We start from the raw sequence: 27,760 nt of genomic DNA on the forward strand, positions 1-27,760 counted from the left end.
ACTGGCAAGCCCATCGGGCATCTGCCCTGTAAGCCACATGACCAGTCCAGCCTTGATGGTGGATAATGATTTGAAATAACAGTAAATTGAAGTGGAAGCCTGTTTATCCATATTATAAATCAGTGGACCACTGTATGTAGTTTCTTTGTGACATTTATTTTGTTTGGTGATGCACGAAATAAATAAATAAATAAATAAATAAATAAATAAATAAATAAATAAATAAATAAATAAAAGAAGAAAATTGTGGGTCGTGTATGTCGGGTGCGCGCAGGAACACCAAAGCGCGTGTGCACAGCTGTCAGGACCAAGGACAGCAGCCCCTTAGCCCCGAAGCGACCTGCAAGGGAACTTCGGCGTGATCATCCCCCACCGACAACGCCGAACGCTGCGCACTCCTCACTAGACACTGCGGATCACGTGGCCGAAGACATTTTTCACCGGAGAAAGGTGCAAGATGTTACTCCGCCGCTTGCTTCTAAGATGATCGTGCTCAGTCCTCCGCATTGCCGATAAATTCACAGCTTAATTGTCACTGCTTTTTTTTTTTTTTTTTTTTTTTGGGCCAGCACCCTCCCTCCATCGCTCCACGATCACCGCCCACACGCTTCGTGCTTGCAACCCGACTGTCAGAGTCGCGCTGCCGTCCAGGAGCTGCTTGAGCCGAGCCGCCTGCACCGGGGAGAGAAGTGCACGGGCTGGGGGCTTGTGTTTGACGGTGCTGCTGGCGCAAACCATGCGGCTCCTTCTGTTGGCCGTGCTAGTCTGGTGCTCGTGCGCGCGGGCCGGCTGCGAACCCAAAATTGTTAACATCGGAGCCGTTCTCAGCCAGAAGAGGTACGAGCAGATCTTCAAAGATGCGGTGACCCAAGCTAACCAAGTCTACGGACGGGACAAATTTAAGCTCACGGCCATCTCCGTCACGCATAAACCCAACGCCATCCAGATGGCTCTGTCCGTGTGCGAGGACCTCATCTCCAGTCAGGTATGTAAAGGCTGCCTAATTTAGCTTACGTTGCTGTATTTTTCAACTCAACTCTGAAAACATTTGAATTATGCTGAGAGGGGTTGGGAAGCAAGTTATTTAAATGAAAAGTTAGGTAGGGATCATAAACATTTCCTTTTCTGTTCGCCATTCAAGTCTTTTTCTACTCAGTTGCCATGGTTACATCACCATTTTCTGAACTCTACATATAGATCTCATACAGGGTCATCCACCCATCCCATGTTTATTATACCATTTATAATCCCACTATAGAGTCTCAGGTGAGATGGGGCTGGCAAGTATTCCATCTGATACATATAGACAGACTATATATACCCTCATATTCACACCTTAGGACATTTTACAGGTGTCAATGAACCTAACATTTTTTTTTTTTCCATTGTGGGAGGAAATGACAAGGAAGAGCAAACTACCCACCGGAAAGCCCAGATTTGAACTGCCAACAGATTTTAGTTGGGCTCAATTTTCAATTTTATATAAAAACTTTGCAATGAATTATTTAGTTAACAGCACAAGCAATTTTTGTGAGCTCTCACTATATAGTTTATGTTCATGACATTATCTGGCTGTCTCTCAAAACTCACAGTAATTAAAACCACACATCCATCTCAATTTATTGGTTATGAAAAATGCTGATAATGCAAAATAAGTACGACAGAATTTTATGGCCATATGAAAAGCAACATAATGAATGTCATAATATTAATATTAAATTTTAGGGTGAATCTAAAGCACACAAATATAAATGTAAAGGTATTTTGCCTCATAAAGGTTAAATGTAGATTGCACCTCTGCATGAATGCCGATTATACTCCCACTTCTTAAGCTTTCTTTGGTGAACCATTAAACTATCCATTCAGGTTGGAATTTTTCCCAGATGCACTGAAAAAAACAGGACAAAAAACACCAACGAAAGCATTTCATGAGAAGCACGATTTGGTGAATTTGGCATGTATCCAAAATATAATCCAGACCACAAATCATTTCACTTTTTTTAGTCCAACATAACGAACCCCCCCCCCCCCCCCCCCCCCACACACACACACACAACATCCTTGCGGAGGATGAAGGGGCTGCTTTACATTTCAGAACAGACAGCTGCAGATCTAGTGAGATGCAATGAAATCCAGCGAAGAGTGAAAATGGGAAAAATGCTTTTGACTATTAAAGGCAGCCTGATAGGTGATGCATGCCCTGTATGATAACTGCTCAAGATAGTTGCAGTAGATATTACATTCAAGGGCAGCTCACGCGACAATCCATTTCATATTCAATGCTGAAACGTGTAGTCTTCTTTTTAAAAGGGACGTTCGATACCCCTTTTTTTCAGGTCGATACCAGGATAAGTACTCAATTCTTGAGTAGCTACCGATGCCGATACCACGTACCGATACCACTAGTACTTTTGATACATAAAATCCCACCCCTATATTTGATCAATAATTTTAAAGCCCTATATATTCCAATGCAGCATTTTTCCTTAATGATGCATGAAATGGATGACATAAAACTGCCTCAAGAGGGCAAACAATACTGTTATCGGTTACTGTCGTGAGTTCAATACCCTGAAATAAGGCTGATATCAGCACCAATATCAATACTTGATACTCGCCCATCCCTGCTTTTAAATGAGATATTAAATGCAACATGTTTTTCTGCGCTACAATGGTCTTTAAAAGTGTGATACAGCTTGAGCCAATTGACCACAATCCATAAGTAATGCATGGTAAGCACAATGCACCTTGGAGAGTTGTACAACACTCCAACCATATGCTCATGTAATACGCAACATGGCTTTTAAAAACCTTACATCACAGCATGTTGAGGCATGAAATCACTCTTCCTCCTCTGACATTTAATATTATTAGGCTTCATGTAATAATTATTATTAATTAGAATAAAAACGCCCACGTGCTTGTGTGCCACTCTAGAATGTCTCCAGTTCTCTGCATGGTGCAATGACTCAAATCTACAGAGGCTTGGAGAATAATGCAGTCACTAGTCTTGTAGCACATGCTCACTCATAGCACGCAGCCCAAATGCAAATTGTGTGCTCTTGCAACAACAATAATTTAAAAATCATTAAAGTCTATGCACACGCATGGCCTAATTCAGGCAGAGTCAATGAAAGTTTTAATCCTCTGAATTTTGGCTTGCGGGTGATTACGGTCACTGAGAGGGAAAGTCTGTGGCAGATGGAGGAGGAGATGCCTGCGAGCATTCCTTGGATGGTAACTCTCATTTTTGACCCAAACATACGGACGGCTTGCGTCCAATAATCCACGGCTGCACACATGCCGCCTCCATTAATATAGGTCTGTTAGCCCCAAAAATAAAAGGTTATTTCTGGTTTTATTTCTCTGATAGTGCCAGTGGAGCAATCAATATGCATAGACTTTCTACAAGATTTTTTTTAATACTGTATGTGAAATAAATTCATCGAGGTTAAGCACAACGTCAACAAGTAATCATTTGATAATGGTAAAATTTGTATCGCCAGTTGGCTTTGTCTTATGTATGCATCATTGGGCTGCAGTGTTTTTAATGTCTGGTTGTTGTATTTACTTTTATATGCCTTCAGAGATTTTCAATTTAAGTGGATTTAACCCAAGGGAAAATAAATGCACATTATGTGGATATCAATGTGTCGGTATGTGGCCTCATCAGAATTAAGCAGGGTTTTTATGATCACACTGAAACGATGTCAAAACACGAAAATACTGTAAAGCATTTTCATGACATTGCTCACAGATCTGTTTAAATGTGTTTTTGAGTATAAAGTTTGGAGTTAATTAAGAGCAGAAGCAAGCTCAAAGTGTTGTGTGTGTGTGGAATGGAGGCACATAATGCATTAAATTTGTGACATAGGCGTGTGTGCTGACAAGATAAATGCATCTCTAAGGTTTCTGCAAAATGTCAGTTCAGTCCCAGTTTATCACTAAATTAATATTTAATCTTCCGGGTGCACTTAGTGATGTACCGTAGTCAAGAATGTCAAGTCAAGTACTTCATTTGCACCCTAAACCATAGATTCCTTTGGCTGCCAAGATTTCTTTCATCAGTCCAGTCAAGCTGAACATCTTAAGACCACCGAACGTCTCGCTGGAGTTGTACATTGCGGAAGTGAATTCACTACTTTTGTCTCTCATGTCTGGCCTGTTAGATACACAAACAATGTAAATATTCTAAGAAACTTTGTTTTGGAGTCTCAATGCAAAGGATTTTGCCCTTACAGGTCTACGCCATCCTGGTGAGCCACCCACCCCAATCCAATGACCACCTGACTCCGACACCAGTCTCCTACACTGCAGGCTTCTATCGCATCCCCGTGGTGGGGCTCACCACTCGCATGTCCATTTACTCAGACAAGGTATGTGCTTTGGGAAATAATGTGAATAAGATTCAGGCTGAGTGGAATGAAGAAAGAGAAAGGACAGAGACTACGTGAAGTCAGAAAGTCCCCTGGGAGGACTTCACAAGCTTCCAAGATTAAATGGCCCATCACTGTCCATTAGAGGGCGGATGATTGAGTATGTTCCCAGCATGAAATTGAAAGAAGGCCATCAATAATGTCTTTGACCTGAATTAGGATTTTATGAAGCGCCAACCATCAACAATTAATTTTTAAAGAGAACACATCAATTTGTGCTTTGACACTTGGATTTATTTTTAAGTTTTTCTTTTTTAACTCGACAACATGCCTAAGAAATGATAATGTGACATCACCGGTGAGCTATTTTTAAAAGAGGCTAGCGGGCTACTAATCGAGCAAAACGCTGGTCATACAGGGGACAATTTGGCTGCTTTGTTGGAGCACTGTTCTCCTTCTTGAGTACAAAAATATTTGACTTGAGACAATGTGGTCTGAACAATAACAGCCCAGAGCCCAAATGCTTCATTTGAATTCTAGACCATTCATTGTGAATCAGTCCCAGAGCTACACTTTTCTCCTTTTCTATCTCAGGGGGTCCACAAAACAAAAAAATAATTTTACATATCTTTAGGATATTTATTGGATGTTCCTTATGGTGAACTTGGGGCAAATTTGAAAAAAAAAAAAATCCTGGGAGTTTTTTTTTTTTTTAAATTGTGTGCATTTTAATTTTGAAATGTTTCCCTACAAAGTAAACGATGTGCATGTTCCTCACATTTGATTACACGTGCAAACCATGACATTTGAAGTAAAATCTCGTTTATCCCAGAGTATCCATCTGTCCTTTCTGCGGACCGTCCCACCCTACTCGCACCAAGCGCACGTGTGGTTTGACCTGATGCGTGAGTTCAACTGGAACCATATTATCCTGATTGTGAGCGATGACCACGAGGGCCGAGCTGCTCAGAAGAGGCTGGAGACGCTGCTGGAGGAGAGAGAAACCAAGGTGAGATGCTCTGTCTCCGAGGCAAATTTGCCCCCCTACCTCTCACCTCCCAAACTGTTTCCCTCTCTGTTACGTGGCCACATCTCTTTCTCACCATTGTGTAAACATTTGCTAACATTCAAGAGACATCAACAGCGTCTAATGTGGTCTACTTTTGACAAAAGTTTGTGCGTTTATTTGCTCATCTTCACGTTGCTTTTCGCCATAGTCCGAAATTATCCCATGTCTATCAACATTGGGAGCCAAATAGTGGACTTTGATGTGAGGCTTTGCAAACCATCATTGATGGAAGTCATGGAGTCTTTTGGAGGAGGTCGCGGTCAGGGTAATTTTCCCCTTAGATGTTTGTATTTATTGTAGCGCACTGGATGATTTTTATGTAGCGCTGATGCATGCATTTTTGTATGCCTCTGAGCTGTGGAAATGGGTCACTGAAATGCTGATCTTCCATGAGGCAAATCTCATATGACCTGCAATGATGCAAAAGGATGGTAGAGGAAGTGAAGAAGAGCATCTTTCTCATCTATTTAATAAGCTGAAATTACCCAAGGGTATCTTTTTTCTTTACACTCTCATTGTGCCTCTCTAGGCCTCTTGACTGTAATTGTGTATCAGAGTGAAATGAGTCCCGATTCAGAGGTTTAATTAAATCAGAAGGCGAAGACATGGCCAATATGATGTTCCGGCTTGAGGCAATTCACAGGAAGGCTGTGAAAGCTGTTGAAATAAGTGACCTGGATCAGCACTGATTAACACAGAGCTTCTTAAACGCTTTGGATTTTCATCACACTAGATTGGCTACTCTGCACTTTAAATGATGCTACTGACATTTAAAATCCACTAGCGGTAACTCAGGAAAATTGTGTGTCTGAAAGACATTTTGACGAGAACCCAGGAAGTCGGTCTTTATTCTCCATCCTAAAATGAAGTGGCAGGCCCCATCGGAAATGGGAAAATATTGAGTATGCTTTTTCTGCTCTCTTAACTGTGACTGTCATCTTATCACGCTATAATTCAGAGACTGTGATTATGAAATAAAACTACCTACCTTCAAATGATGAGAAATAGATATATAATATAATAATTCCGGTCATAACTTTCCCAACACTATGATGAACATAGAAAATTAATAATTTCCCTGGGAACTGTGTTTCAAATAAGACTAAAAATACATCAGTGAGACATTAATGTTGCACTTGCTTTCCCTAAATCTGATATTATGCTTGATTTTAAATCAGTCCATTCTAAGTTATAGTAAGTTACTACAACAACAACAAAAAGCCACAAGAACATTTCATTTACACTTTGAGTGTTTTATGAATGTAATTATACTGAGTTGGACCACCACATCTCATCATGCTCTAATTAAAAGAGGAATATTGTGGTTAATCACATAGTTGAGCTGCACCGATGCAGAAAATTGACACTATTTTTAGCGAGCCATGAGCGAGGTCATTTAGTCACTGGGGGATCACTCACACCACCAGCAAAGAAGGTCCGGACATTTTGGATTTAGTCAGAAAGCAAAAGTGACTAACGCAACATTAATTATGAATGTCTGGACATGGATGCAAAAATAGAGCACTCAGAAAAAAACACTCAGGGGAAAAAAAAGACCAACGCAATTTCTTCTCGTGTGGAATAGCACCAGAATATTGCGAAGTGGCAAGACGTGCTTTGAGATAAATGCTTCAACACTCAACTATGATTCAAATTCTGTTTTTAAATTATTTAAAATGCTTTAAAATTGCAGCATCCCCTGAGAAGGAAAATATTCAATAATTTAGCTTTAACATCTGATTTAAGAGTAAGCTATGCAATTTTATTGGTTTCTACTTGAGTTTCACACTTTTTTTTTTTTTTTTTTAAACTGAAGCTCAAGCACGCTACAAACCTACAGATTTGTTTGCTCATTTAAGTTATTTTAAGAGACGGTCCACAAATGCAGTTCAACAGCTGCAGTGAAGTAGAAAATCCCGTATGTGAAATTTTCATATTAAATTTACTTTGAGGCATATTGGGGTCACCACAAGAGTTTTTTAATTTAGAACAGGGGCGTTTAATATGGCCTCTGCAGTGGTTATATCATGATGGAAATTTACTGGAAAATACAGCTGGACAGGTTTGAGAGGGGACAGGACACAGCAAAAACGTCACAAAAGACAGAAAAAGCTGTCTAAAACTGATAATGATGACTTTAAAGTTCCATATGAGTCAGTTTGTGTCTATTTCATGTCGACTGGGAAGGTCGGGCTAAACTCCGAGTGGAAGAGATCCAACGACTAGCAAAAGGCAGACTGAACGTGTATAGCCCCAATTGTTTCAGGCCAAGGATGTTCTGCTGTGCTCGCACTTCACACGGTGGGTAAACAGCACATAAGCAGTAATGCATATCAGAATGTGACACTGATTATGTGGCTGCCCACTGGGAAACCATTTTGCTGGCATTGCTAGTTGATGTAAGCCCACAACACGCGAGTAAAAGATTGTGTTGTTGCTCTTCTGCTTTTATCATCATCAGTTTGATTGAAGGATTGTTGAAGGAAGTCCATAAATGTCAGCGTCACTTGAGCAGTGCATCTTGGTCTTATGTAGTGTGAGTAATTCTGGATGGAGTGATGGGTGCATAAGATTGTGGATTATTATTATTTTATTTTTTTTGAAGGCTGGAATTAAAACAGGTGTGTATTATGTGTAGACATTTTATTTGCGCTACATTTGATTAATGACATAAGCACTTTATTAACACTCGGGAAAAAACCCAGAGACTAACATTTAATTTCCCCAATTCATGGATACTATTTATCACACGCAGACAATAAAGTTAACAGATGAGCCACCTTATTGATTTCCTCTAACAGTCTCAAGGGTGAAGTGCAGACTCTTCGTATAACATGTTGTAAATGATTTGGCTCCAAAATAAAGATGATTTTATGTTTCAGGTTTCAAAATTAACAGCCGCCAACCCGCCAAGTGGGAGTCACAATTCATTTTGGCTTTTTCGTGATAAAATCGGGCCAGATCAGATAAATAATAATTTTGGTAAATAGAAGTTTATTCCTTGCCACCAGTGTCCAGTAGTGACACTAGTCCTAATATTCCAAGACAGTGGTCATAATAGCTAGTGGGCTAACTGCCACTCTCATCCACACATAACTTCTATTCATACTGTCAAACCCGCACAGATGAATACAGAACGTGTCGCCCTGTTGGTCAGGCAATTCACAGTTCTCTAGAGTGTTGTAGTTAAAAGCTGTGATAAGCAATTAGTTGATTTCAAGCGCGAAACATCAATACAATTAAATCTACTCGTCGACTAATTGGCTCATACAAATAAAGGCATCTTCCCTAATATATGACTCTCCCAGCAAGCTCAGTTAAAGAAATAAATTCCTTGGGGATACGGAAATACGGTTGTACAGGGGACTACCACAAAGACTTTATTTAAGATTTATTTATTTATTTATTGTTTGTTTGTTTGTTTGTTTGTTTGCTTATCACACGGAAAAGACTTGTTGGAGTTTACCCTGTTTATTCCCTCCCACAATATATATATATATATTTTTTTTTTAATGATTTTTTTTCCATGAAATATATAATGGGCATCAGAACACTGACTTTTGATATTTGTGGGTCAGCGTGGTCGCTATCCCCCGTGAGAAGCCGGCGTCGACTGTATAATTCTTAAGTCAAAAAAGACATTTATTATGTCAATATAGGCAGTCCTTCTCGTACTGGATTGATGTTTTTAGCTGGTGCGAGTTTCTATTAATTTTATAGTCACTTAATATCCGTTGCAACTTATTAACGAATTAAATAATTAATTAACCACGGCTATATTACTTGCTGCATATTTGTACGTTGTAAGTCTGATTTGTATGACTGCTGCTGCTGTCTTAGCTGTCTTGATGTCTTTGCAAGCCTCACAATTAAAGATCCCAATTTGAAGCACAAGTGGAGATTTGTTGGAATGCTTTGCTGCCCTCCATTTTCAACTGTTTATAATATTTTTCTGTGTCTGCATATTTTCTCTGTGCACATTACTCATCAGAATAAAAAAAGGAACTATGAAAACCTCGACCAACTGTCCTATGACAACAAGCGAGGACCTAAGGTATACATATTTGCATGGTCAATGCACGCCGCCCACCAACTTTCCGAACGTAGCAACTAGAAAATCCAGCCCGAACCGGTCACCAGCCGACCCAGAAATGCCCTCCACCCCCCTTGGTAGCACGTGTTTTCTTTAATTTTTAATTTGAGAAATTCCCATGTCGTTTCAATGAAGAATGGTTTTGCTATGACAAATGTTTTCAGCAAGAAAAAAAAAAAGAACCGTGAGCAGCGCCCTGGCTTTTATCATTTTCATTTTGAATTCCTAAAAAATGGGATGCATGTCCTCTGAACTCTCACTTTCACGCGAAAAGAGTTTGCAAGTCTTTTTTCTTTGTGGAGAACGGTGGTGTGGGAGCAACCCGTCTCCCGGATGCTACTTCCTCCTTACTTTTCAGCAGCTATTTTTTTTGGTTCCTGAGGCAAAATGTCCCTCTCACCTTCACCCGTTTTTAGTTATTGGTTGCATTGACCTTTTTCTTCCCCCCCACCTAACACATGCACGTCCTTTTTTGGAGCCTTGATGATCCTCAGTTTGCATGTAAAACCAAATGCAAAAGTTTTTTTCCCCTTCAAGCTTTTAATTTTTTTATATTCAGACGGTACCCCCCACTGGATCGCTATTTTTTTTTTTTTTTTTGCCTCCCGTTTACAAAATATAATGGGCCAAAATTGAACCAAGCAGGTAAAGAGGCATCACGCTGTCCAAGGAATGGGAAGTAGCTGGCTTGACCTTTCTTATGCTCCGATCACAGGCAGAGAAAGTCCTCCAGTTCAGCCAGGAGACAAACTTAACAGCCCTGCTGCTGGAAGCCAAAGAACTGGAGGCCCGAGTCATCATCCTTTCCGCCAGGTGAGTTTTGCTTCATTGCACCTCTGTTAATAGAGTAAAGTGAATAAGAAAACACTGTTCCGTATGTTCACACTTTAAAAAAATCACCTTTCATGTTGCTAATATGCTACTACTACTCACTTTGCCACGTTCTAAATCAGTACAACTGTGTTTATTGTAAAGACACAATTAGCATGTAACACTGGCGGAGCTAGAGGGGGGGCACCGGGGCACTACGCCGCCCCCCCAACACACCAACAAAAGTTTTTCAACATTTACACCCCACATCCCCCGTAAGGAACATGAAGTACTTTTTTATCAAAATTTTCAGAAGAATTTTGAGGTTTTGCAAAAAATTCTTGGTAGTGAAGGAATACTTCTTAAAGCATTTTAGTTCTTAACTTTTTTTATGCTAACAGTCCACCTGTTCTCAAATACTTCTTTCATTACCCGTACTGTAATTGCAAGTTCTTTCTTTCTGTCTTCATGAATTCCTTCTACTGGATCTTTCTTCATCATTACTCTCCCACCTCAACGTCTTTTTTAACCTTGATGTCCCCGTCACGTCGTGCCAGTGAGGAAGACGCCGCCGCTGTATACAAGGCTGCCCGCTTCCTCAACATGACTGGCTCAGGCTACGTGTGGCTGGTGGGCGAGCGGGAGATGTCGGGTAAAGCGCTGAGTGAGGCGCCAGACGGTACGTTCATCAGTCAGCAGAGACCTGTGGCGAACACACCAGTTAACCCAGACGTAACTCAAAGGATAAATCACAACAAATACAGGATTAGTGAGCTTAACAATTGATGTATTACTGTACATGATTTCACCATGGAACCAATGTGTGTCATGTGATGGATAAGCGTTTAAACGTTTAAGCACTGAGTGTTTAAAGGTTTAAATGTGTTGTGTTCAGTGCTCCTTGTTTTCTTCAGTTGAATTGTGTCTTTCCTGGCTATTCATTGTGCTATTCTGCCATATTAATGTCCCGATTTCTAATGAACTATTAAGGAAGAGTTTTGCAACTGGTAGAATGGTAAGCTACAACAGCCTTTCTTGTTCTCATTGCTTCAGTTTTGCTCACTACATTGTATCACTTCATGGTCACCATCTTTTTGTCTCTCCTCCCTCAAAGTCACCTTCCACAACAAAACCCCTACTCAGAAAACATTTACGCCCCGCCCCCCCTTTTTTTTTTGTTGTGCTGTCATTGTCTCCACTTCCACTGCGGCTTCTTGAAGAAGTCGGTTGGACCTGGTTGCAATCAGAAAACTTAGCTGAAGTTGGATTATTGACTGGTGGTTTTGTTTTAACACAAGGACTAGTTTGCCTGATTCCCCAAGTTCTAAATAACAGGAAAAGAATAAATGAAATCCAACTTCAAGGGACTCTTTATACATGCTGTAAAAGGTCATCAGTAGCAAACAACAACAACAAATATTGTTATTTATGTATGTTGCCCTGCCTGATGGGTTCTTTTTGCAGGCAGGGCAATTAGATGCTACTACTGATGCGCCACCTTTATTCAGGATGTGTAAACTAGAGGCCCTATAAGTTTTTGCCCACTTTGAGCATTGCAAAAGGATCCTAGGAGGCAGCTCTTTTTTTCAGGTCACTGATTGGGTGTTTGTCATTGGAATCGGTCATAGGTTTGATCGGCCTGCAGCTCATCAACGGCAAGAACGAGTCGGCTCATATCAATGATGCAGTGGCGGTGGTTGCTCAGTCCATCCAGGAGCTATTTGAGAAGGAAAACATCACTGAACCACCAAGAGGATGTGTAGGCAACACCAACATTTGGAAAACAGGACCTCTCTTCAAAAGGTAGGCTGTAATTTTTTTAGCACATTTTTTGTGTTCAAATTTTATCGAAATTTGCATTTTGAAAATGCTCACAGCAACAATGAATGTGAAGTATAAACAAAATGACAAAACTGAAAACAAACTTACATATTCTTGTAGGGGTGAGGCTTTAAGAGACATTGTTTTGACCTTTTTGAGGAAAAGGTCTTTGTCAGTCAGTTCATATTTGCTAGTGCTGTGCTAAAGGTTTGGATCTCTCAGGCTAACTCTTTAAAGATTGGTAAAAGCTAACATTAGGCTGTTGTGTCAAATTTGTGCATTTTTGATAACAAGGACTGGTTGCCATGACAAATACATAGTACCAAACAAATTGTGTCTGTGACACAAAAAATTGCTCTACCTGCCAGCTGACCTTCAAGTGACCCATTTACAAAGCTTTTTAAGCAGAAAAAAATCCCCCTACAGATGCGTGATTAAAATGGCTGACATCAGCTGAAGATGATGCACTAAGCTCTCTTGAGAAGACATGCACACAGCAAATTAGTTTATGCTCGCACACACATCCACTGTCTCATTATGCACATAGGCTCTAATGATTCTCGTTTTCTTGCCAAAGGGTGCTCATGTCATCTAAATACCCAGAAGGCCTTACAGGACGTGTGGAGTTCAATGACGACGGAGACAGGAAGTACGCCCACTACAGCATTCTCAACTACCAGAAGAGTCGACTCATTCAAGTGGGCGTTTATAATGGGACGCAGGTAAATTAACAGCCACCGCAAATATCTACGGTAATCACTTTCATTTCAGATCACTTGCTTGTTTTTTATAATGTGGTGTTTATAAGACAACTTTAATGCATCGTTCTTTGTGTTTTTTTCTTAAATCTTGGATGTTATCTTACCATATATAAAAAGCAAATTTTTCTTAATTTTCAAAGAATGAGCATGAGACAAGAAAATACGGAAAGACTGAATCAAGGGATTTAAGAAATTACATTTGCTGCATACTGTGTCCTTGGACAAAGTTGCAAAACAACGACACTTGTGTCTATGCCGGAGCGGTGGCGAGAATGGATGTTGTGACGCTGGACGCATTATCTGATTGGCTGGGAAAATTAAGAACTCACCGAATTTATAATGAGTTTTACACTAGAAATATACTATGTCCGTTAATTACTTGGTTTATCGGCAAAATATTAAAATTTCAGCAGTTTGTATTGATCTTTATTACAAATTTACAAAAACAAAAAAGCTCATGTGGCATAAAAGTAGTAGGTCATGACACTTGAAGCCAAAGGGCAATCATAGCACAGCTGTAGTTATCTAAATTATTTATGAATGATGCTTTCTTCAAACGCCTCCTGTCAGCAGTCACCCAAGAAACTGTGTGTGCATGTGTGTGTGTGTGTGTGTGTGTGTGTGCATGTGTGTGTGTGTGTGTGTGTGTGTCTGGTTTCCTTGTAGGTGGTAATGAACAATCAGCGCAAGATTATCTGGCCCGGCGGGGAGACGGAAAAACCTCAGGGCTTCCAGATGTCGACTCGATTAAAGGTAAGGTGGCTTCACATCCACACAACGTTGTTATGGTCACATCCATATATATCAAGTACGAAAAATAACTTCTGTTCCTTGTGAGACAGTGTGCAGGGGGAAATGAAGCCACTCCATATCCATGAGAACTGCAGCAATCGATCAAATATTACTTTTCAAAAACATGCTCATGACTGATGTGCTTATATTCCAGCATCTGCATCATCGCTCGCTGGTCCCATTGGTTAGAAAACAGCAAAAACGTTGTCATCAACAGCTTTCTGTCCTATTTGTTGTAGATAGTGACAATACACCAGGAGCCATTTGTTTATGTGAAACCCACTATGCCAGATGGAACATGCAAGGAGGAAATGACATTAAATGGAGTCTTAATTAAAAAGGTGATCTGCACTGGGCCCAATGAGACCATCCCAGGTAACACATCAGGGACGTTTATATCAATGTGCTTTCAACGCACATACACCTACTGGAGATGCATACATATATATGCAGTAGGTATCTATATATGTATGCATGTAGCCGAGTGTGCCATGGTGACTGATCAAGGTGTGTGTCTCAGAGCGAATGAAATCTGCAGAAGGGGAGCGTGATGCATTTGTCTAGTCAACAAGCGCCGGATAAACTCTTCAAATTATGATGGTGGATTGTAACTCGCAACCTTTTCTGGTTACAGGACGCCCAATTGTGCCGCAGTGTTGTTATGGATTCTGCATTGATCTGCTGATCAAGCTCGCTATGACCATGAACTTTACCTACGAGGTTCATCTGGTGGCTGATGGGAAATTTGGAACGCAGGAGCGGGTTGGTGTCACTTTACTTCACTAAAGAACGTATTTGAATGCAGAAATTACGGACATTTTTTTCTCACATTTTGCTCTGTAAATTTCAAAGTTGGTCATTTATCCTACCATTCTAGATTGAGATCGTAATTCAAAATTTGGTGCAATAGAAGTAAAATTATTTAAATGATTAAAGTTCTTTTATTTTTCAAGTTACTTTTATCTTATTTAAAATTATTTTGCTAATTATTATACAATAAATAAACCTTGCTGTCATTAGATGTTGAAAAAAGTGATGACTACTAAATAAAAGCATACGTATCGAGTTTGAAACAATGTGGCCATGAAAGAAGAACAAAACAGGAAGTATTTTAACACAGCATAGTTGTAACAATCCTGCTTTTTATTTCAACAGAAAGTGACGGCTCTAAGTTGATTTGATCATTTACCATTTTTGCTTTTATTTCCACATCTCTATTAGTAATTTCAAAGTGAGCCTAAGTAAATCATGACAATTTCTTTGACACATTACTGCTTCCGCAAGAGTTGCAGGTCTATACTCTCTCAAAAATATGTGTCAATTATATTGGACACCTCCTGAATGACTTTTCTGGAATTAAGCGGTGGTCATTGATAGTGTCCCGATTTCTATGTTAACGGGGCTCCAGGTGAACAACAGTAACAAGAAAGAGTGGAATGGCATGATGGGAGAGCTCCTGGGGGGCCTGGCTGACATGATTGTTGCCCCGCTGACTATAAACAACGAACGAGCCCAGTACATTGAGTTCTCCAAACCCTTCAAATATCAAGGTCTTACTATCCTTGTTAAAAAGGTAAGTTCATCCGTTTGGCTTTGCTGTCAAGTTAGGTAAGCACCAACTGATGAGCATGTAAAGTCCAAGTTTATGTTCCTAGATAAGATTTGGCCCGAGTGTAGCTAAAATGGAATTAATTTTGATAGTATTATTGCATTTGATTTTTAATTCTTTGTTTTTCCATTTTTATGCAAGTATAAAAGATAATTGTGACACAAGGAGTTTCACAGATTGAATATATTGTTAAACTTATTTAACAAAGATGTTCAGCTGGTGTGATTTGTGATCACATTGTTTCATATCAGAACAGAAGCACAATCAGACGAGGAGATGATGAACATCAATCTGTAAAGATGTTGTCGTAGGAGTTGAATTTAATGCTTCTGCCATGGTTTACTGCTAGTCACTGTGTAAAATGAGTACATAAAACGATTTTAAACAAATTCTCATACAGCACATGCATTACATTTTACATTAAATGTCATTAAGAATGAAATTACTCAATGTCATAACTTACACAATGAATTGACAGCAAGACAGAAATGTTGTTGTCATTATCATCACATCATAACATACATCAAGACGTTGCTGAATGCGTTATCGTTAACTGGTTTCCATGTGTGTTTTCAGGAAATCCCTCGCAGTACACTGGATTCGTTCATGCAGCCATTTCAAAGTACTCTGTGGCTGCTGGTGGGTCTTTCGGTACATGTGGTGGCGGTGATGCTTTACCTACTAGACCGGTTCAGGTACACGGGGAACCTGTGTGTGCGTGTGTGTGTGCGTGCGTGTGTGTGTGTGACTCCACCCCTGACCCTTATAAAGCTTCCGTTCAGAGAGAGGAGAAGATTGACTCCAACCATCCCACTGCTTTATCGTTGTGCTTCCTTCTTTTGTACTTTTTCCTTCTTTTGGTCTTTCTGGCTTTATTCGCTCATGTTCAGTTCCTTACCTTGCCATCAGGCCGCCACGTTTTTTTCGAGGCACAGATTCTGACTGAATCTTTGTCCCGCAGCCCATTTGGAAGGTTTAAAGTAAACAGTGAAGAAGAAGAAGAAGATGCCCTCACCTTGTCATCTGCCATGTGGTTCTCTTGGGGAGTGTTGCTGAACTCTGGAATCGGAGAAGGTAAGTCGTAGGACTTTGTCTTTTTGTTGAATGTGGCACCTGGTGATGTGACTTATTCAATACTCCCGGATGTCAAAGTAAAGGTATTCAAAAGCTTATCTTGTTTCTTTGGTCTCTGGTTTTCTTTTTGGTTTTGTTTAATGTTTGGTCTAATTTTTATATTTGACTTGCAGGTGCACCTCGCAGCTTTTCAGCGAGAATCCTTGGCATGGTGTGGGCTGGCTTTGCCATGATCATTGTGGCTTCCTATACTGCCAACTTGGCTGCTTTCCTGGTGCTGGATCGGCCTGAGGAGCGCATCACCGGCATCAATGACCCAAGGGTACGCGTCAACTCGACATCACTTCCAATCTTGTTCACCAAAGCGCAGCTTAAAACTTAAAAAATAAAATGTTTGCCATCTAGTGGTGAATGGTGCTATTACAACTTAAAACTACAGTTGGCTCCTGCATATTCGCAGTTTGGCAACTGCGAATTCGCACATTCATGTATTCTTTTTCTATTTCCCCCCAATATTTAATATTTTGGATTTTTTCTCTATTTTTATAGGATTTCTTTTCCCAGTTCCCCGTTTTTATAAATGTTTGTCAGCGTTTATGGGAAAATCTGGCAGGTTTGTGAAATAAAAAAAAAGTAAAATAAAACAATAATTATATAATTTAATGATAAATAATAATGTGTTTTAAATTAATCATGGAGTGTGCTGACAGGATCGCAGGCCGCCAGCTCTTCGTGACTAGTTTATGTTCTTCTAAAAGAACATGGAATGTCTAATATAGTGAAATATCTGCAATGGAGAAGAAATTTATTTTTCATCAAAACTCTGTGAGGGAGTTTGTAATAAATTAATATGCAGATGTAATTTACGTACACGACTACAGTCTGAACTTCTGGCAGCGGTTCTTGCAGTTTTATGACTATGTGACCAATCTTCTCTTCAGCTCAGAAATCCATCAGACAAGTTCATCTATGCCACGGTAAAGCAGAGCTCCGTGGACATCTACTTCCGGCGGCAGGTGGAGCTTAGCACCATGTACCGCCACATGGAGAAGCACAACTATGAGAGTGCCGCCGAGGCCATCCAGGCAGTGCGTGACAAGTGAGTCTCGGCCAGGCCGCGCTGTCCGGAGCGTGTTGGCTGGCTGCTCAACCTGTCAAGCACAAGGTCAATGCTGATCAGGAGAGGTTGGTGGGGGGGGGGAAGTCGAGGGACTCATGGACCTATGGATCAGAAGGAAGCCGTAGGACTTACTATAGCTGTCTGTCTGATCCGGGCCCATGGCTCAACAGAGGCCAAACTCTGGTGTGGACCTAGCAACCACGCAGGTAGAATAACAATAAGTGGAGAAGCGCCCCTTTTCAGGTTGTACCCAGATGACCATCTTTGAGATGGGGGGGAGGCGTGCTTACCCATCTGGAATTGGATAACAATTGGGCCATAGGCAGCGGTACTGATTACCGGTAAACGCTGAATGACACACAAGCTCCGGTGCACGAGAGAGAAAGGGCCGCCGACCGTGAATGTGTATGTAGATCATTGTACTGTTGCACCGTAACCCCTCCTTCCCCTCCTCCTACTCCCCCTCCTCCCTCCTCCTGCCTCCCCCCTCCCTCACAGCAAGCTGCATGCTTTCATCTGGGACTCTGCGGTGCTGGAGTTTGAAGCCTCGCAGAAGTGCGACCTGGTGACCACGGGAGAGCTGTTTTTCCGTTCGGGCTTTGGCATAGGCATGCGCAAGGACAGCCCCTGGAAACAGAATGTGTCCCTGGCCATTCTCAGGTCTGTCCCAGCCGAAGGTGCATTATTCGTCTGATTTTGAGTTTGTCTCTTTCTTATTGATATGATTTCATGGTCATGTATTGACCAGATTCAGCCATTGCCTTTTGTCACATCTCACTATTTAGCTTCCCTTCCTGCCCTCACTGTTTGTCTGTCTGTCTGTCTGTCTGTCTGCGTGTGTGACCGGTCGTGGTGACAGTCTCATATTAGTTGCGATGAGGGTATAAGCGACTCCAGCATCTCAGTTTTTGCGTCGTGCATTAACTTTGTCACCCCTCTCCTCACTACCTCTGACCCCTTGCAGTTCTCATGAGAACGGCTTCATGGAAGATCTAGATAAAACCTGGGTGAGATACCAGGAGTGTGACTCAAGGAGCAATGCACCAGCCACACTCACCTTTGAAAACATGGCAGGTATGGTCCTTAAGGCTTAGAAAAAGCGTTAAAAGTGATTGGACAAAAACTGCAGTGGTAAGTGACTGTAGCCTTTTTTTGTCCAATACCTTTTCCGATTATTTTTTTTTTTTTGTGTTGGCGTGGGTCATACAGTCTATCGTGCTGTGGCTTCATGGTCATAATATTAGCAATGTGTGGTTTTCAGTTGCCCGTGGGAGCTAGTTTAAAAGCGACGCGGCAACCACTGACCATGACTCACTGCGTCCATGCTCAGTGGGAGAAGCGTGAGTGTGTGTGTGTGTTTTTAAGATCACAATTCACTCTTTTCTCTCATTTTGTCTCCGTCCAGGGGTCTTCATGCTTGTGGCTGGTGGCATAGCAGCAGGAATCTTCCTCATCTTCATAGAAATAGCCTATAAGCGCCATAAAGACGCCCGCAGGAAGCAGATGCAGCTCGCCTTTGCGGCCGTTAATGTTTGGAGGAAGAACCTGCAGGTAGGAATGATTTCATTTTGTCCTTACCAGGGAAAGGTAAAAGGGCCCGGACTTCTCACAAGGGTTCATATGTGATCATATCAAAATTGAAGAGAAAAGCAATACACAAAAATATTCAAGTATAAAATCTACCTGGAGCAGAAAATCTTATACACAAATATCATGTAAATAATTACCGGCATATCCTAAACAACATTCACTTTACAAATAATAAGATAATAGTCTTTATGAGCCTTTAACAGACTGAACATCTGAATTAAAACAGACATTTCCTTGTCCATGGCATGACGGTTTTGATTATTGCTTGTGCAATCTGTTTAAGGTCATATCATGCAAACATAAAAAAAAAACTGAAATGCAATTTTCAATCAGTAAAAGCAATCACAGTTAGTTTGTCATGCAGTTCAATTATGCCATTATCGATTCCTCCAATTTGGCCGCAGCCCGTGGCCATCAAGACAAGCAGAGCGTAAAGACGTCAATTCCCTGCCGCTATCGGAGCTACTACGTGGAGTTTGCATGTTCTCCCCGTGCCTGCGTGGGTTTTCTCTGGGCACTCCGGTTTCCTCCCACATCCCAAAAACATGCTTGGTAGGCCGATTGAGCACTCCAAATTGCTCCTAGGTGTGAGTGTGAGTGCGGATGGTTGTTCGTCACTGTGTGCCCTTTGATCGGCTGGCACCCGGTCCAGGGTGCCCCCTGCCTACTGCCCGACAACTGCTGGGATAGGCTCCAGCACGCCCGCGACCCCCGGTATAGAAAATGGATGGAACTCAGTGAAATTGCTAAATCTAGTGTCATCTAAACTATGATATTGTTATAAAATAATTTGTACATTTAACTAGTAACTAATAACATGAAAGAACCACCCATTTCCCCTTCAATATTATGGTTTCACTCCTTGAGTGGAGGGTCGGGACTCCAGGGAAGCTCCATGTAAATGCTAGCCACCTTGACTATGTGACGTGAGCCTTGCACCATATATGTTTATGATCCAGAACTCAGTGAAAAAGGTACAGTAGAAAATCCCAAGTGCCTATCAGCAAACCAATGTCTTCCTGAAAATGTCTGCCATTTTGCTGACGACTGTACCGTATAGTATATCTTTGTTGTGAGCGTCCTGACATGGATGTACATTCTGTGTATGTGAACAGCAGGCGATTGCATGCTGGGTAGGATGTGGGTGGGGGTGGGGTCGCTTCACAGAGAAAGGAGAGGTGCACACTTAATTTTATAAGTGGACCAGCATGGTTTAGATCCATGTCAACAACAATCACATTGATGTTTTTTTTTTTTTCAAGGCTAAACAAAGATGGCTCAAGCACGCTCATCTTTGCTCATTAACCATCTCCAGGGCCTTGGAGCTATAATGAAAACCTCATGCGAGGAGTGCTGAGGGAGCCCATGAGTTGAGCTAATCTAATATGTCCTGTGACAGATATTATTCATACTGTTTGGGTGCGCTGATATGATTGCTCACAGTTATCTCATTTTGACAAATGCAAAATGACAACTTGGTTATGTGGGACGCAAAACCATCACGATGGAAAATTTACCATTGCAGTGTATGTGGTCTCCTCCCTCCCTCAGTGCAGCGACCATTAAGTCCCTGGAATCCCATCGCTGGCATTTCTTGACTGCTTACTATATGTGCAATTATACAAACATTTTTTTTATAATGCCTCACAATGGGCTAAGACCCATATATAGTATACATATATGAACAGACAATTGGAATATATGCACTTCTGACTAATCAAAATGTGTTCATGGAGCTCACTTCTCACTCCCTCAAAGCTGTTGATGCAGAAATATGCTTTTCTGACCTTTGATTGAACTCAATGTCTGTAAAGTCTGCACACAGGTAAAAATCTAATTGCACTCTGAACAAACTTGTCATGTTAAAAGAAGTCATTCAAGGAACTGGTCATGTGAGATGATGATTATGATGATGTTGATGATGATTATGCATAATATTGGCATGCTTCTATTTCCCTGGAAAAAAAACAAAACAGCCGTGACGCCTCCACCAATGTGATGCACTTGGTTCGGTTAGCGTTCTTGAAGAAAAGAAACACCTTGTGGCAGTTTCCCAGACCTTCATTATAAACTAACAAAAGATGTCATCTTCCAACAGGAGAGTCATATGTTATTCTTTATTAAAAACCAAGTGATGCGGTGCACCAGTCATTCCTTCTGCCAGCTTTCATCACGCCAACCATGCTGGCCACTGCCCACTCGCCACCTGATCACATGTCATCAGGGGGTTGAGAGGAACGTGCTGGATGGCAAAAACGCGCCCTTATAATAAGTGTGGACACACACGACCTGATGAAAAGGGTGCACTGCGAGTGCCAGTGCTGAAGATTATGAATTTGTCATGCTGTTTGTTTTGTGTTTATTTATGCTTTGTTTTTGCCATTTTCTTATCTTCCCATATAAGCATAAAATGTCCTAGCATGTTGAAATTCACACCACACTAACCTTACCCCCCCACCCCGCCCCCAATTTACCTTTCCTTCTTCCACCTCTCGCTCATACTTTACTCATGTAATGTTTTTTTTTTCCAGTATAAAGTGTTAAGTATTATCCTTTCATGCATTAGCTGACTTCTGGTGTATAATTTGCATCTAGAGTCTGCTTTTTTTTTTTCTTAAATATTCTGATGCCTTTCATCCCATTTCATTCCCTAAAGTGTGGGGTGAATTTCCATTATACCCTCGATGGTATAATGACTTTAAATGGGCTTCAGTTACAATTGCTTTTGTATTCCTCTTCCATATGCATTTTAGTGGTGCTCCACTAACCATATTGTAGCTTGACTCTTTATATTTGCCTGGCTTTGAATGTGGATGTTTGCTTTGCTAGTGGCTTTTTTCCCCCCTAAAATATTTTCCCGTTTCCTAATCCCTTGGCTTATGCATAAGGACATTCTTACGTAATAACGATCAACTGGATGGACATTTATTTTATTTTTCTTTTCTTCCCCTATGCAGCCATCTTCCTCTCTAGAGACTCAGGATGTAAGAATACCTTAATATGAGTTCTTACATGCACACAAACACCAAATTGTTGAGCCGAGCGTAATGGTGGGGCACTCTGATGGTGACGGATATGGTTAAACAAATAATTGTTTTCTTTTCAAGTTTTTAAATAGGATGCATGTTGGAATATTGGCAAAAATCAAGTAGAAGTTATTTGACATTTTTTTATAGCTCTTTTTATTGAGTGTGTTGTTGATGAAAGGCCGTCAGAACTGTAAAGTGTGTTCTCAGGCACGAGTTGGCAATATTTGGGATAGTTGAATTAGTGAAACATGGTATCACACCCGCTGACATCTTTATGACCCATCCACTCATTGTAATGCATTTCTAGGAGCCCAACGATTGAACAACCGTGCGTGACATCTTTGCAGTACCTGTGTGACAGCTTGCATAAAATATCTGAGTGCCCTCATATCATACGGTTAAACCCACTCTCACTCCCTGAGCACTCTCTATCTCCCTCTTTACTCATTTTGCTCCCATCGAATTAAAGCGTAACACTTGAAGTCGGCTATTGGAGTGGCTGGGAATGGGAGAGCTAAGTGAAAGCGAGGTGATCTCCTCAGGCATAGAGCATGAATAATGTTTCTACATATATTTATTTTAGGATAGAAAAAGTGGTAGAGCAGAGCCCGACCCCAAAAAGAAAGCCTCTTTTAGGTCCATCAGTACCACCCTGGCCTCCAGCATCAAGAGACGTAGGTCGTCCAAAGACACGGTAAGGAGACCAAGAAGCAACATCTTCCCTTATTTTATTCCTCCCTCTCTATTTTCTTCTCCTCTGTCCTCTCTGTTCACATCTCCATATCCAATCATGAGAGGCGTCCCATGCTTCACTCATCCATATCCACAGGGCTCAGCTGCCTCTGCCACGTGTCTGTCAGCACAGCATTACCATCAAGCATCTATAGCGCCTCCACAGGCTGGAGTGCATCAGTGCAGGTCAGGTCAGGTCAGGTCATGAGCTTGTGTTAAGTGAGGGTGTCCGAAGAGGACATTTTTATCCTCAATAGGAAGGTGTTTAGAAAAAAATAAAATAAATAAAATTAAAAAGCTGCCAGTGGTGCTTTGTCTTGGGCTGCTGGTTTGGTTGTGGAATCTGCCAAATGTTTGGTCCATGGACATGCTGCGATACGTGTCTTGTAAATGGTCGTGTGTGTGTCTTAAGTGTTTGTGATCAGTAAATTTTGCTGCTTTATATTCTATGTATTCACCTTTTCTTTGCACCGGTCCCGCACTTTGTCTGTTTGGTTTATTTTGGTTGAAAGCATGTCCTGCTGTCGTACCATTTTATCCCAAATTCTCTTTCAAGGTGATTACGCCTGCTGAGAAGAAAACTAACAAGGTTTCAAACTTTCAGGATTACTCATGGATTTATTTGTGTTATTCTCCAAATCTATTGCTTGTTTTTGCTTTGTCATATTTTGCTGTCATAATTATTGTTTATTTTTCAGTGTTCTTGTCGTGAATCGTTTGTGACCTTTTCAGGGTATTTACCAGGTGGTGAAGACTTTTTTTTTGGTTTATTTCTTTGATACTCCCTGAAGCAGTCGACTCCCACTGTTCTGCGATGCAAACTGATTTATTTGGTCTTCATTCCTCTTTTTCTCTTTTGTTGGTGCGCATTTGAGAGTATTAGTTTCATCGTTAGCTGTCAAAGCGCAAAAGTGATGCTGTGTGAGACAGCGTGTGTGTGGGTGTTTGTTAAATTGTCTCACTTTCTCTTGCGTTCATTGTCAATGTTATTACTGCTCTTATTTTGAACAAAATCACCTGTACTCTCCCTTCTTGAGGTTCAGCAGTAGAATTGAAGAGAAGAAGAGTGGATTTACCATTAATATTATGTCTACTTCCACTGCCGGAGTGGAAAAGCTCAAAGTAAAACAAAGTGCAAACACGAGATGGAACCAAAAAAAAAATCCCATCCTCAGTCTTTGACCTTTATTTTTGATTTTATATCAATGTTCTTCTTTTTACATGAATGGATATCAATGGACTTTAGTGTCAGTGTCCCTCACCCACATGCCACACTGCTCCTTTCTCCCTCTGCAAGCATGCAAACTGTCATAGATGTAGTGGTAGTAGAAAACAGTGGAATAGCCTCTTTAGTTGTGCTGTGTAGTGATAAAGCTCCATCAAAGCTGATTTCATTTAGTCCATTTGAAACTAGTAGTTTGCTTGTACCGTCTCGATTGTGCTGCTCCGCTTGACCCCAGTAGAGGCCACTGTTAGCAGTCCAATGAAGGAGTCGTATGCCATTACAAGGAACTTGAAGGTCAAGCCGATGAGAGTCATCCATTCTTGAAGATAAGACATGTATCTCATGGGGATGTCTCTCTAAGTATCGTATTAGGGCTTCACTAAAAACAAAAATGATGATACTGCATAAACAAAGCTGAGGAATTAATACACTTGAGCCAAGACAAACAACAAAATCCAGATCAACGGAATAGTTTAATGTAATGTCTAAATGTTTGTGGGAGAACTGATATAAAGTCTACTCTTTTGTTGGGTTCATTCAAGTGTTGATAAATATATTCCAAGTCACTTAGCAGCCCTTCTCAAATAGTATTTTTTTTTTTTACTGTAATACATTAAAATGTAGTTGCACATTCACTGCAGTAGGTGGCAGTGGCATTCTCATTGCCAGAGTATGCGCAGAAACCATAAACAATGTTAAGAGTTATTCATCAGATTTATAGTTCCTTTTTTGTTTTGTTTAATGTTAAAAATAATAGTGTTATGCAGAGGTATACTGATAAAAAAAATTATAGACATGATGCTATTCATAGTCGCGGTGGAGAGTTGAGGGGGTGCAAACTATTTTCTTCCTTCTACGGGCATGTAACAGAAAATAATTGTGAAGCACTGCACTATAGAGAAGTGCTTGACTCAGCATGCTGTGTGGAATTTTTGGCATTGACAGAATATAGCCTTTTTTCTTTTTAGTGTTGCCTTAATACACCTTCAAATTTCTGCATGTGGCTCAGAGTTTATGTAAATGATGAATAGAAGCACTTGGTAATTTAAGCACATCATGTTTATTGCTGACATATTGCTGACAAGCCAAGATTTGTTTTCCAGAATGATTTGCAACATTTTATGAGTGGATTTTTCAATCAGGTTTGCAAATCAGGAAAAAAAAAAAAAAAAAAACATAAACACTGAAAAATACGACCTGCGGCTGAGGGACCACATTCCCAAGGCAAAAAAATATATATATATATCACGCAAAAACCCTGTTACCATAGCAACCTGCATGGAAACCAAGTCTTACTGCTCCGCTCTATGATTTACTACACTCTGCTTGAGATGAAGTGTACAGTAGTAATGGCTCAGCCACAACAGCACTTTGAAATCAACCCCAAATGTCATTTTTCTCTTTACTGGCTGCTAAAATGAGAAGATGCTTCCTGTGCGTAGGTACAAAAAAGGAAAAGAGTGACTCAATCCGTCAATGAAATGAAATCATCCTTTGAATAAAAGATGATTCAAATGTGCTGTTGTTTTGGCTCAGGTGTACATAAAGTAGTGACTCACCTCAGGCACACGACATCTAGAACCAAACTAATCAGCCTGAGGAGCGGTGGAAAAATTTGCTGTAGTATTTAAATGCGATATCAACTAAAATCCACTATATATATATTTTTTTTTTATAACACCCCTGTGTATTTTCTCTTCTTCCCATTTTCTTTCCACCTCTGCAGCAGTACCCACCCACTGACATCACGGGACAACTCAATTTGTCCGACCCCTCAGTCAGCACTGTGGTGTAGGGAGCATGACCCCCGCCCCAGCCAAAGGAGAGAGGAAATAAGAAAAGGAAGGTGGCAAGAGAGGAGATTGGTCTTGCGTATCCAGTGGATTGTGTGGAGAAGCTGAAGACTCAGAACACTCAATTTGCACCTTTTGAACAGTCGGGATGACCTAACCGTACAGGTAGATGTTTGTAGGCTCCCTAAGCATGCACAGAGCCATCCGAAACACACTCAGTATACATTTTCCTATATGTACAATCATATTACTACCTATGTACTTAATCTTCCTTTCTGTCATTTTGCCAACATAGATACTTAGTTGCTGTTTATTCCAATTTTCTTACCTGCCTCATAGCTTTTTTTTGGGTGCCATTTAGTTACGTTAATAAATAAGCTAGTTTTAATACCAGTACTGTAACATATCGCTTCCAAGTAGAGCCTATTAAGCACTGTAATATTTAAGGTTTTATTTATTTATTTATTATTTGGGCACAATCCTGCAATATGATATGTAAGCTTCCTCTAAGGAATTGTTTGTGTGACCAATTTCAAATAGTTTCAATTTTATTTACTTGGTAGGGAAGCACTACTAAAGAGCCTATAAGATAAGGATATGATTAATCACGAAAGCATGTGTGTGTGTCTGATGTATTTGTATTAGAATGTCACTGACCATGAAATTACTTATGTTAACAGAGTTCAGACTCTAGATTGCATCTGTCCCTCTATATTTGTCCACTAAAATGCCAAATGCATGTTGTTCAATTAGTTATACAATGGATTCCTTACATGACAAATCACTTGTGCTTTTTAACATTTTCTAAAAAAAAAAAAAAAAAAAGAAAGCATTTATTTTGCAGCCTGATGAAACTGCAAACTAATATTTTTATGCTCTAAGCCATGTTACGTTTGGGGCTGCCCTCTGTCTTCCTCTCTCCTGCTGCAGTCTCTCTCTTTTCCGGTCTCAAAAGGGTTGCATCAAAAGGCCGAGTTTTTCAGCCAACCAGCACTCAATCTTTGATGAAAAACCTTCCTCGTGGCAGAGGTTGTTGCTGGGGAACTTTTTCATGAAGGAGCTTGAGTGGATTTGATGCATTGCTAAGCTTGCAAGCGTTGGTTGGATGCAAAAACAGGCCTTTTCCCAGTTTCTGGAGCTGAGAAATCACTGCCTTTCTGGTGTGCAGCACCACATAGCACTTTACGCTGAGAGGGCATTTCCAAACTGTTACAAATACAACATAAAATCACAATAACCTTTTATATATCATCACATTATTATTATTATTATTTATTATTATTATTGTTATGCACTGTTAGACATGAACTAACTGAATTTGCAATTGATTTTAAATGAAGTTATGAAATTTTGCACAATGACATGGTGCCAAACACAGAATTTGCTCTGGCCTGCATGCTGACATGTAATTACAACTGCTATAGTATTTGTTTTTTCATTTCTTTTTTCTCCAGACATGCTTTGTTATGTGCGTTGTTATTGAGGATACACTTCAACTGAATGAAATTTTAATAGAGTTTGGTTTAGTGTCTTTATAGGTATTGGGAAACTGTATAGTGTGCTTGTGCTATGATTGCTGCTGAGAATGTCTTTTACTACTTATTTAATCACACACACTTGCATACGCACGCATACACACACAAACATGCACATGTTGTGTTATACAAGCATGCACACACGCTTCATATACAGTATGAATTCCTTGAGTTCTTATCTTAATTCATTAATAACTGTAAATAAAATGTACTTGCAAGACCCCAAATTGTGTTTTTAAATTTTTTTATCACCTGCAACTATAAATATTTTTTTTATCATCCTTTCATCCATCTACCTTTCATCATAATCGGGGATCTAGTTCCGACTAAC

At 40.5% G+C, this 27,760-nt stretch overlaps 1 protein-coding gene across 9 annotated transcripts; it reads left to right on the forward strand.

The window, feature by feature from the left end:
- Positions 1-260: 260 nt before the first annotated feature.
- On the forward strand, positions 261-27,656 carry grin1a (glutamate receptor, ionotropic, N-methyl D-aspartate 1a). 9 transcript variants are annotated; one of them, XM_088391682.1, is made up of 23 exons: positions 261-450; positions 570-985; positions 4,242-4,376; positions 5,209-5,385; positions 9,437-9,499; positions 10,254-10,351; positions 10,906-11,027; positions 11,977-12,151; positions 12,747-12,891; positions 13,597-13,683; positions 13,962-14,106; positions 14,354-14,484; positions 15,131-15,295; positions 15,908-16,026; positions 16,293-16,405; positions 16,579-16,727; positions 17,347-17,504; positions 18,024-18,185; positions 18,490-18,599; positions 18,931-19,076; positions 22,073-22,099; positions 22,728-22,838; positions 25,828-27,656. In XM_088391682.1, exons 2-23 carry the CDS (start codon positions 737-739, stop codon positions 25,894-25,896), a joined length of 2,856 nt encoding a protein of 951 aa, XP_088247808.1. In that variant the 5' UTR covers positions 261-450; positions 570-736; the 3' UTR covers positions 25,897-27,656. The 9 variants fall into 9 exon arrangements, with proteins under 9 accessions (XP_088247808.1, XP_088247809.1, XP_088247810.1 ...); XM_088391683.1 differs by having other exon boundaries at positions 261-985; positions 13,962-14,097; positions 14,357-14,484; XM_088391684.1 differs by lacking the exon at positions 22,073-22,099 and having other exon boundaries at positions 261-985.
- The last annotated feature ends 104 nt before the right edge of the window (positions 27,657-27,760 follow it).

The sequence above is a fragment of the Syngnathus floridae genome, chromosome 12, assembly GCF_059516105.1.
Source record: "Syngnathus floridae isolate MCC-2025c chromosome 12, RoL_Sflo_1.0, whole genome shotgun sequence".
Classification (NCBI taxonomy): domain Eukaryota; kingdom Metazoa; phylum Chordata; class Actinopteri; order Syngnathiformes; family Syngnathidae; genus Syngnathus; species Syngnathus floridae.